This window comes from Hylaeus anthracinus, unplaced genomic scaffold (genome assembly GCF_026225885.1).
Source record: "Hylaeus anthracinus isolate JK02 unplaced genomic scaffold, UHH_iyHylAnth1.0_haploid 4, whole genome shotgun sequence".
Taxonomy (NCBI): domain Eukaryota; kingdom Metazoa; phylum Arthropoda; class Insecta; order Hymenoptera; family Colletidae; genus Hylaeus; species Hylaeus anthracinus.
In genome coordinates, this window is record NW_026535289.1 from 1,632,692 (window position 1) to 1,645,410 (window position 12,719).

General features: G+C 33.1%; 1 protein-coding gene across 1 annotated transcript in view; it reads left to right on the forward strand.

Moving 5' to 3' along the window:
- LOC128895095 (uncharacterized) overlaps nt 1-11,443 on the forward strand; it is a 129,993-nt gene extending 118,550 nt beyond the window's left edge. The window contains exons 2-4 of the mRNA XM_054157370.1: nt 4,326-4,518; nt 6,501-6,645; nt 10,982-11,443. Of these exons, the coding sequence (XP_054013345.1) occupies nt 4,327-4,518; nt 6,501-6,645; nt 10,982-11,259 (615 nt within the window). The 5' untranslated portion in view covers nt 4,326 and the 3' untranslated portion in view covers nt 11,260-11,443. The remainder of the gene's footprint in view (nt 1-4,325; nt 4,519-6,500; nt 6,646-10,981) is intronic.
- The last annotated feature ends 1,276 nt before the right edge of the window (nt 11,444-12,719 follow it).

Here is a 12,719-nt window from a genome sequence, read left to right on the forward strand (position 1 = left end):
CACATAATGAAACAAGCATACAGTCAGTCCCATAAGTATTTGTATCTTGTATCTCCATTGAAGAAAGTCTAAAATAAATGACAGGATTGACGTTTGCAAATGAATATTCCATTATAAACATGTAAATGAATAAACTTTACGTGTGTATATTTATTGATAATGCAAAATTTATTTGGAAACGTCTAATTTATTATTTAATTCAGATAAATTTCTTTAATGCACATGATGAGTACGAATACTCGTGAAAACATTGCTTCAGTAATGGAATTAATAATAGCTAGCTTAATAATAGTTCAGAAGAAATTTTGTTGTAGTGACTGAAATTGCGTTACTCAAATTATGTAACTTTGGATTTCAATTGTTACGTTGGTCTATTTAGTAACTCTGACTATCACTATCTAGGAATAAATCGAAATTAAGCCAAGCAGCTATGAGTTGTGCAAACAAAACAAAAATTTTAAGTACACACATGGTAACGGCTTCTTTTGAGCTGATGCATTAGCTGATTAGTTCTATCAACATAACGCGAAGCTACAGTTTGGTTTCAATTTTTCTATTACAAGCTACACGATGGCATTTGTTGGCATACTTTTTCTGTAGATGAAAAGCTGAATAAACGAATAAAAAATACACGACTTTTTATTCGTTTATGATTTAATAAAAATAAGAATTTAAATTATAGCGAATAAAAAGTTATCTGTACAATTATTCAATCCAATAAACATCATGAATAGATTGTTATACGTTTAATTTTATTTGGTATCTATGATTTGAATTAAATATTAACCATCTCTGCATGCCAGTATTTAATGTAATTGGACTGCGCGTATAAAACGTAGGAAAACGTGAAATGACGGGTCAAATTGCTTTCCAGTTTGTATTAAAATGTCAAATTCAATATGCAAAATTTGACACGTAACGAATAAAAAGGCTAAGGAGTACAACTACATTGACTCGTCTAAAAGCAAATTACTATTTTAAACTTTTGACATAAAGGTTATATCATCTGACATGTTCAAATTTGAATACGTAAATGTATATATATTTATATATTTATCTCTATCTTGTAGAATTGAAAAATACTGGGAGATGGTGCAGCATTATTTGTTAATAATATTTGTTCAGTTGACATCGATTTAAAAATTTCCACAGAATATTTTTATACAATAGCGTAATCGTTTTTGAACATTTTTATTTTTTCCTCTTTTTCCAGTGAGAGTACAAGACTAAAAATTGTATTATTATCGAGTAAACAAAGGTATAACAAAAATTCTACTCTACATTTGAGACCATATATACAACAATATACTGTACAAATTTGGACTAGTAGTCTAGAAGATTCTATGGCGGCCAAATAAAAATATGTAATGGCATTTCGAGACAAAATTAATGCGACGCCATTTTTGAATATTTTTCAATAGAAACTTTACAAGATATACTTCAAAGTGCACATTTTCGTACATACAAATTTAGATTGTTTACTTTATCTTGTTTTCGTGTTGAAAATTCATAACGAATTCCTTTATAGGAGTAGTAACAGAAAGTATGTCTGACCATGGACGACATATTCTACTTCTGAGTTGCAAGGAAAGAAATCGAAAGCCATTGATGCATTTATAAGCAAAGATTAAACGATTAAGTCAATTTTAGAGTTAATAACAGAGTATATTTTTGGTTGTTGAAATTGTTGTTTTTAATACTTAAGAAAATAAGTACTTAAATAATTATCGAACTCATAGAGTATTAATCAACGGCTTACAATACAAAACACTACACATTTAACTTCATAAATGAATATAATTCATATTTTTGTACTTTTAGAACACAAAGTGCATCAAAATTTAACGATATTAATCAAATATGTAGATGCTTGATTTTGGTGCTTTAATTAATGGAATACCATCAATTAAAATTTAACGTTGTGCAACGTAAACTATAAATTAAGTTACGCGTAATCTGAATACACCTCGTTTATAATACCAAATGAGGGCGCTCTTGTACAAATTATACCCGAATAGACTAAGAATTTTTAAAGAAAGGATAGTATTTAAAATCCAGTCACAGATTTCACATAATTCTTCAACTCTAACTTCATAAATAATAATCTTAATAAATTTTTGAGTACATATACATTAAAATTTAATTATATAATTTAGAGTATATATACATTTTAATTTAGAATTTGGATCGCAGGACGTGTTTTATTTAGATTGACCAACTAGACCCAGAGTGTACAGGGTGTCCCAGCCTTAGTGATACAGCGCTCTAACTCCAAAACTATCGGCCGAATGTAAAATTCCAAATATGGAAATTGCATGGTAAAATGGGGCTCATATTTCAGCGAGAAGGAATTTTTGTTAACTTTATTATTTAACAAGATATAATGGTCAAGTTTCGTTTTTCAAATGGAACTATATATTTTTGTTATACCATGCGATAGTACTTTTCAAGACAAATTCATTAAGCTTTAATGTATTTACCCGATTTTTATTAGTTTTCAAACTATAACGCATCGAAGTTTGCTAATTTTCAAGGAAAAACCTCGATTCGACCCCGGGCAGTCCCATTGATGGGGTAAGCACCATGGGGTTCTTGAAATCTATATGGAGGGTCTCGCTTGTGATTCCAGGCCCAAGGAAGGAAAACAGGAAAAGTATTACTTACCTAGAAAATTTTCGGCGCTACAAGTAATGCATCAGTAGCGGTCAATACTTTTCTCGTTTTCCTTTCTTGGGCCTGGGATCGCAAGCGAGACCCTCCGTATCGATTTCAAGAACCCCATGGTGCTTACCGCATCAATGGGACCGCCCGGCGTCGAATCGAGGTTTTTCCTTGAAAATTAGCAAACTTTGAAGCGTTATAGCTTGAAAACTAATAAAAATCGGGTAAATACATTAAAGCTTAATGAATTCGTCTTGAAAAGTACTATCGCATGGTATACAAAAAAATATATAGTTCCATTTGAAAAACGAAACTTGACCATCATATCTTGTTAAATAACAAAGTTAACAAAAATTCCTTCTTGCTGAAACATGAGCCCCATTTCACCATGCAATTTCCATATTTGGAATTTCACATTCGGCCGATAGTTTTGGAGTTAGAGCGCTGTATCACTAAGGCTGGGACACCCTGTATAAATACTACTGAGGTAAGGCCATTAGACTATCAGGTATATTGCGAGTAAACGCAAACCAATCTCTCCTGTTATCATCACCCATTCCCTTGGAATACGATATGTCATTTTTACGTGACGTATATAGAAGATAAACGTTAAAATCTTCTGTAAACATTGGAAATTGGAGCGAACTGATTAACTGACACGCATCAGATCCTTTCACGGTTAGGAAAACGGGATCATGTGCGTTGCAGCGTTCAACATACAATTTTCCAATATTGAGAATTAAAAATCTGCTAGCGTCATGGTTTGCCAACCACAGAAAACAAATAAAACAATATACAGTACCGCGAAACAGCAATTATCAAAAAAGAGACATGAAAGTTGTAAGTACAAAGTTGAAAGAACATTGCTCGATATAACTGAGAGATCTCGAAATACAGAAACGAGTGAAATGGACTGAATTTTAAAATGAAAAATTACTTAAATATCAGAAACGAATGAAATACACTATTCAGAGCGTTGCATAAGAATTCAATTATGTAATAGAGTCATAATGAAGGGCAAAAGAAAATTAGATAATAAAATGGTAAAAAGGTTTCTTGTTCTTTCATTTCGCAAACGATATGCTAAGAAAAATAAATTGATTTGATTTTTAACATAGTTACACCTGGTTTTTAAAATATGTAAAATATATAAATATGTAAAGAAATATGTTATGCCTGTACCTATACCTAATTCTTAAAATATATAATGGTTAAAATGGTTATACCTAATGTATGTTTAAATAACATAAGCACGCGTAATCCAAACTTAGTTCCAATATAACAAATGCTAAAAGCCTGTCATTTCCTCAAACTAATGTTGTTCATCATTTAAAAAATGAAATAAAAAAAATTATTCGATATAAAATTTGTATTGCCCATCCTGGCGCATACTGCTAAAAATTAATTAAAATATGATGTAATAATATTCCTGAACAGAATTACAAATTTGAAATTATTCTGCAATAATTTATCCTTGGTGAATTATTTGGACTATTTGTACAAAAAAGATATTTTATTGGAAATATTAGTTTCCATTTTGTGTGTTCGAATGGTTTGTCCTCGAGGCTGGTATAAAATTATTCTATTAATGCTGTTTTTTCAACTGCACGATTAAAAATGAATATTTTCATGCCTCGTATGGTGACACTGCGATTGTTTTGCAGTATGATCGGTGCCATGCCAGCGGTGGCAGTTCGCCACGAACGTAAACGACAGGAAAAAAGGTTAAAACGCCCCAGCCAGCTTTACCTAGGGGGCCAATGGATGCCACCACCTCAAGGCTCGCCGCCCACCCCTAGTCCTCATGGGCACAACAACCACCTGGAGCCTTTACCCGAGTTGTATCTCTGTGGCAAGGTAATTCTTTTCTTATGTTCACGCCGTAATAACGAACATCGTCGAGCTAACGCGACTATTTATTGATTTTAAGTGAGTATACCCAACGCATCGTGAAACATTTAAGCGAGATAATCGCATTCTCGCGTTGAGTCGAAGAGCAAAATCATCTTTGCGATATATTTATGAACCCTGAAATTGTATTTTAATTGTAAATTACTAGTGTCCTGAGAATACTTTCATCGAAGAATAAAATAAAAAATCGAAGATGAAGAACTGTTGTTTATCACAGATTTACTTACAAAAATGCATCTAAAAATGTGGCCTGATCTAAATTATCTATTGAAACCATATCGATGTGGGCTGCATAACCTTACATAAGTTAGTGTTATTTTTCTCTAAACTTATTTTTAGGTACACTGGATTTTTATTCATTTTTACTTTAATGATTTAAATTCTATAGTAAAAGGAACACAAAACGTGTCCTTTTAATACAGAGGTCTACTTGTCTATAAGTTCGGACATACGCAGGGTGTCAATTCTACAACAAATTTCAAACAAAAAATTGCTCTTAGACATTTTCTTTGTGTCGGCTTATTCTCGAGTATTTTCACTTTTAATTTCATTTCTGTGTTTTCGACTTGACACTCGTTAAACGGCCATAACTCTACCAAATTACAGCGCAAACTTAAAACTAAGTGTACTTAAATTTCCCATCTCCCTAACACCAAACCAAAATTTATTACGAAGATTTAACAAGTGAAAAATTAAGTCAAACTTTACATTGTGAAAATTTCAAAAAGTTTGACTTTTTCTGTATGCATTTTTCGGTTTTAAATACATAGTTGTTTGGCGGGCACTCTTCGGGAAAAACTTCCTCGAAGTCTCAGCTTTTGAATGGTTTTGTCAAAAAAAATTCTACAGTGGTATTTTAGGGAGAAAATGACGTTTAAATGCAGAAAAGTGTTCAAAATGTCCGCCTCCTAAAACAAAACTTATCGATTCTCCAGCGTCGACAACATTGATTTTTTGCTTTGTGAAAACGATCGTGCTCCAATCTCCATATCATTTATCGATACACCGAGGTTGATTTTGGTTAAATTGTCTCTAAAAACGAAAATTCTATTGATACATGTTCAAAAACAATTATTATTCACCACGCACTCAGGCTCTACACACGGCTGGGAGAGGCTTGAGGTGTAAAAAAAACAGTTGTTTTCCTAATTGGAGAGCCTCGGGAGTGTCACTGAAAAATATATCAAACCCGATGTCAAGCTAATTTTAAAGTAACAAGTCGATTTTTGTTGAGAAATATTGATTTTCACCTAAAAACCCACGCTTTTCTGGATTTAAACGTTATTTTCTCCCTAAAATACCATCGCACAATTTTTTTTAACAATACGATTCAGAAGCTGAGACTTCGAGGAAGTTTTTCCCGAAGAGTTCCCGCCAGACAACTATGTCTTTGAAACCGAAAAACGGATAGATAAAAAGTCAAATTTTTTTAAATTTTCACAATGTAGAGTTTGACCTAATTTTTCACTTGTTAAATCTACGTAATAAATTTTGATTTTCCATCAGGGAGACGGAAAATTTAATGCTCTTTCGAATGGTGTACTGATTTTTAAGTTTGCACTATAATTTGGTGGAGTTATGGCTATTTAAAGAGTGTCAAGTCGAAAACACAGAAATGAAATTAAAAGTGAAAATACTCGAGAATAAGGCGACACAAGGAAAATGTCTAAGAGTAATTTTTTGTTGGAAATTTGTTGAAGAATTCTCTGCGTATGTTCGAACTAATACGTAGACACCCTGTATATAGTTTGCTATATTTAAAATGTAGAGGAACAAAATTGTCAGACGAAGATTGTCTAGTTGTGAAACAGTTGTTCGATTTTGGGAAATTAATTATTACGTCAGTTCTGGACCGAATCGCCTAAGGATGAGTTTTCATGCCTGTCAGCGACCGAAAATTATTTAACAAAATCATTGTCGTTCAACAGATATCGGGTCTTCACGCAGTGGTGGTGTGCCTATTGTTGGGTGCAGTGGTGCTAGTTGTTGGTTTAGTCCAACTCGCCCCAGGCGCAACGACCACCGACCATAGACTCGCTCTACTCGTGGCGGGTTCTATTCTGCTTCTCCTCGGTGAGCACCATTTCCTCAGTGCATAAGACTCAAATGGTCGAGTCCCTTATCTAAATAAAGATTTCGAACCTATACGTGTGTTAGATCGTCCTAAAAGTTTCTTTCATTGCATTAGTAAGTAGTACACAATATTTTATCTTTTCTGTTACATTATTCAATTACGTCCATTTTGCTCTATTATTGTTTTAACATCAATTACTTATAAGAGATAAAGGTAGCTATTTATAGAAACACCGCCACACAAAACAGCTGAATGTAAGTCGCGAAAGAAACTTTTCGGACAACCTAATACATAAATTTGCAAGAAGGTAGGCGGTTTTATAATTTTATTTTTTATTTCAAATTGAGATATTTGAGTTTATGTAGGAATAGCATAGCGAAGAAGAATATTTCCAGAATTTTGTATAGATATAAATAGATCTATAAGATATTTGCATGTTGCATTGAAAGAGTAGTCGTACTGAATACTATCCGTTGAGGATCATTATTCTCTATTTTCATATACTTCTGTTTTTTTCTCCAAATCTCTGATATTTATAATTTCATTTAATAGTACCGTATGTGAAAAATTATATTTTTAGAATTTTTGGTTGTCCGTCCATCTGTTTGTCTATCTGTCTGTTTGCCTACCTGCCTGCCTGCCTGTCTGTTTGAATGTTGTACACGTCTAGGCGTCTTTCCAAAATATCCGCCAGATGTGCATGATATCTCGCCTATCTCTCCGTTGACTGCAAAAATGTGCATAACCAAAGTTGCTCAAAATTGAATATGAAAATCCTATTGTATACAAATTCTCAGCCTGTTTGATGGTAATCGAAATACAAACTCTTCCTGCCTATTATAGTACTACAAACGACAAACAATGCTATCTCGAACAATACCAGGTAATTCAGGTTGTAACGAATGATAAATACATATCCTTTAATCCATTGTTTATACGGTAAAAATCCAAATTTGAATTACAAAATGATGTAATGATTAAATTTCACGTTGAATAGACAAAAGCACGTATCGATAACTGTCCAACGGTATAAACGTTGATAATAAATCACTGCATGGTGTTTTCAGTTATCATGTATTATTCGAATAAAATTTTGCTTACTTTTGGTGAAAGTACTCGGAGGAAATTCTTAAATTCTAATAAAATACTTTGGCCCAAGCTGGACAAATAGCCGAATTTGTAATTCAAGGAAAGGTGTCACTTTGTTTGTCCTTCCAACAGATGTGAACGAAAGTGGTCAATCGTTCATTAATACTTTTAATATACCATTCACATAAGATATGCAGAAAGCATATACCTTTTTCTGATTAAACATACGTAAATTTCATGTACATGGTATGTTCAATATATTAATGAACTACATGTACAGTATATTCTATTATTATTAAGAATATTATATATTGCTGGTTGGAAGCAATAGTAAGATAACTTAAACTTTTTAAATTGTATTAAGAAACATTTTCTGATATATTTCATACAGCATACAATGTTACAATACACGTTATCAAAGGAAAAAAGTACACAAGAATAATAACATTTGCATTATACTACTTAAATAATGGATATATTACAAAATCACACCTACATTCCTTATATAAATGCTCCTCGTTGTTCTCGTTAAATGTCAACACCACTATAAACATACATCACGATTTCTTCCTACGTAACAACCTACTTATATTTCATTTCCTATACATCTCAGTACATATATCATATTTTGATTTGCTTTTTCATACCATTTAAATGGAAACCTTCAAGAAAATATTTCTGAAGTGTTTGCATTCACGTACTCCCATAGAATCAATGACAAAGCATGCCAAACTTTCAATATCCTCTCAGAAGGGATATCCGAGTAGAGACGGTTAACATGGGATGGGTCTCACACGTTGCATGATCTTCGAGCTCCTGTAAAATAACACTAATCGACCAATTAGGGATTTATATTAGTGAAGTCCTGTTCAATGACATTAAATGTAATCGTATCCACCATTAGGAGTCGAATTAAACAGTCAACTAGTGCTAGGGACACTAATATGACAACGCATGTTTTCAATTTTCGAACTTGCTAAATAGTGCTCAAAGTTTATGAAAACAAAATATAAATAAGTCTACTTTATTGTTATCTTGGCAAGTAGATCTTTATAAAAGTAGTCTAGAAGTAAAGGATTATACTATGTTAAGTCTATTTTCGTTTAACCCATTCCCTGACAGCCAAATTTAAAGCGTTTTACCTTTGACGCCAAGATAGAATACAGATGTGTAACCTAGGTTATTATTTTAATAATAAAAAGTGATATTGAATTTGTTTTTTTTTTTAAAGAAAATTTTTTAATAAATCGTGAAACAAAAGGCTATAAGCTTATCCCTTGCAACCAATTTGAACTACGAGACATCTGGTAAATTGGCAGTGAATGGGTTAAATTGAAATAACATTTTGATGGATATGAACTAAAATAGTATCCTTAGAACGAATGAGTTCTAGGCGTTCCATGTTATAAATTGAGTTTCTAGGGTTGTTTTCTGAGTTCCAACGTTAGAATGTTATTCATAGGACTATTACACTAGTTTACAGCCAAAATGCACATTCAATGCCACAATTTTTTCCTTATGTATTTTGCCCCACTAAACTCGAAAATCGAAAGAAAAAATTTTTTTATGGATAGGTTTTTTACATGAATTTTTGAATTTTTTTTCCGATTTTTTTCTGACATACCATCACATTTTAGGCCATATATTGAGTTAAAAACGTCCGATTGGGTCGCACAAGAAGCTATTGTAAAGGTAATCGAATTTCCAACAATTGTTATTTACATTATTTTCCAATCGGTTAAATAGTTTAAGTGTTTCGAGCCAATATGTATGAGAAACTTTGATTTTTAGGCTAAAATAGAACACTAATATTTCTTCCATCACCATGGAAAAACAGAAATTGTCAAATTATGTCCAGTTTCTTATTGTTTACGTATAGATCGCACTGTTACGAAGAAAACAAGCTTTTTGTTGAAGAAAATCTATGGATAAATACCGGAGTTAGGAACAATTGAGTGAAGGTACAAAAATCCCAATTTTACTCTGTTTTTGTATTTTTTTCCTATTTATACAGAAAACATTTATTTAATTAATTTCGATTAGAAATAATTTCAGCCTTTGCGTTGTCTTCTGTTCTTCGTTGGGTTCGTTTCTCTGATGAAGAACCAAATGTAGTCTCCAAACATTCTTTCATCCCAATATCCTTGATAGCGCTGCTCAATAGTTTAGGGCTTGTGGCTCGGCAGATTATAAATTATAAGGAAGTTGTTGAAGATTTGCTAATAAATTATGGAAAAATGGATATGGATATGAAATGTATATTGTTATTCTATTTGATTTGACAAAATGGATAAATTTGTACATTTAATTTCAATTTTAATTTCAACAGACGTAAATATGTCGCTCAAAATTCATTTTTTACATTCTCACTTGCATTTTTTCACGGAGAATCTTGGCGATGTAACTGACGAACACGGCGAAAGGTTTCACCAAGATATAAAAACTATTGAGGAGCGCTATCAAGGATATTGGGATGAAAGAATGTTAATAGACTACATTTGGTTCCTTATCAGAGAAACGAACCCAATGAATAACAGAAGACAAAGCAAAGGCCGAAATTATTTCTAATCGAAATTAATTAAATAAATGTTTTCTATATAAATAGGAAACAAATACAAAAACAGAGTAAAATTGAGATTTTTGTATCTTTACTCAATTGTTCCTAACTCCGGTATTTATCCATAGATTTTCTTCAACAAAAAGCTTGTTTTCTTCGTAACAGTGCGATCTATACGTAAACAATAAGAAACTGCACATAATTTGACAATTTATATTTTCCCATGCCAATGGAAGAAATATTCGTGTTCTATTTTAGCCGAAAAAATCAAAGTTTCTCATATACATATATTGGCTCGTAACACTTAAACTATTGAACCGATTGGAAAATAATGTGAAAAATAATAGTTGGAAATTCGATTACCTTTAAAATGGCGTCTTGTATGGCCCAATCAGCCGTTTCTAACTCGAGATATAGTCTACAATGTGAAGGTATGTCAGAAAAAATTGAAAAAAAAATTCAAAAATTCATATAAAAAAGACCTATACATAGAAAAATTTTTTCTTGCGATTTTCGAGTTTAGTAGGCCAAAATACAGAAGGAAAAATTTGTGGCATTGAATGTACTTTTTTTTTTTTCTGTAAACTAGTGTTATTAGTATAATTTCAATTCACCGGCGAGAAAGGCGAGTCGTCGGTAAAGAGTTAAATTGATTTTGATCGATCTAACAAAGGCACCTCGATTTCCAGGTATAATTCTAGCAGGTGTGAGATGCTACGTCTTGCACTGCTTACCTCTGCCAACCGAGTCACCTGTAGCAACTCCGTTCCCGCCGCCAGCCACCGATCAACCTGGACTTCCACGAGGCACCCTGGACCTCCTAGTAGGCCATCAGAATCAGCCAGAAACCGACGCCCTAATGCACACCGATCATCACCATCAGCACCACCATCACCACCATCGTCACTACCACGACAACCACAAGAAGAAGCGCAGCTCCCAATGCTCCCACTCCGACGAAGCCTAATGATCGACGTCATTCAGCCACTGGCCAGAGTCAGCTGAGTCCAGTCTCAGTCAGCGATGAAAGTACATCCGCTGGATGGAGTTACCTCCACGGCGACGCAGACCAAAAATTAGAGATGATCGCGAGGTAGACGAAAAAGCTTTTGGAAAGTAGAAAAAACAAAAAAAAATAAAATAAAATAAAATAAATATAATAAAAACGTGGTAATCCGTTTTGGGGAGACGATCGTCTCCTGGTACGGGTCTGTACGTGTACATTATACTCGATTCTTTTATCTTTTGTAACTTTCTATATATATAAAAAAATATATATATACATATACAATATATACTATACATATACTGTCAACGTGTATGCATAACATGTGTACTCAGCGAGAAACGTTCGCTGAAGAAAGTGCACTTTTCTATCTTGTCTGCGGGGTGTTCGAGCTCTATCTGCCCTCGATATCAGCGGTAAAACTCTCAACTGGGCGCTGATATCACGCTGGGTGCGCGAAACGCATTGCATCTTTTGACATTACGCGATGGTTACGCGAGCATGGAAATTGCGTTGCGCAATAGTATCGAGGAAAAAGAATGCGTATCCTTTCTACGAGTAATCGTTCCTCGGAGTTCTTTTGTCCCTATTTTCACGAAGCTATGGAATATCACCGATCGACTTTGATTTCCAGAAAAATCTCGTCGAACAGAAAATTCATGGAGCATTCATGAATAGTCAAAAAGTCAGGACAAGTTTCACTTGCTTGTTTCATAGGAAAGAGTCACCTAAATCGTGCCGTTTCAATCTCTGTATTTGTTGTGGATGTAAACATAATCTGGCGATGAATATGTGAAATAATTGAAAATGGAAAGAGCGGATAAAAACTCGACAGGGTTTATCCTGTATTTATTTGCCATGTTCAGTGCACCGTAACAAAACTGAATATATAAAGACGAAAAGGTAATAAAATGCATAACATATTGATTATGTCAGGTTGAACGTGCGAGGTTCAACGTCAGTTCTATTAAAAATTTGTGATATTTGTTTCTGCACCTGTCAAAACTGTATCGAATAATCATGGTAGGATTCATTCGATTTTTGATCACATTTAAATAACTCACAAAATTGTAGCAGTGCAGTTTCATTCCAAATTTTTACGTTTGTGTAAAAGTATATTTATTATAAAATACAGTAAAGGATGAATTACATTTTTATTTTAATTTTTGAATTTTAACTGAATTTTGAATTATATTTTAACAAAAAGATATCATGAAAAATAAACGTCATCGGAATTCTCAAATCGAATCGGTACAAAGTTTCTCAAATTGCACCAGTGGGATCATAAATTATCATTGTCGTAATAAAGGATACTGGGTTTATTTCCTCAGCAGGGAACCACGTATAAAAAGTATGATCATGAGCATAAATGGTACATGATGGGTTCATGAAAGTTATGGGAGAGTATTAAAGATACATAA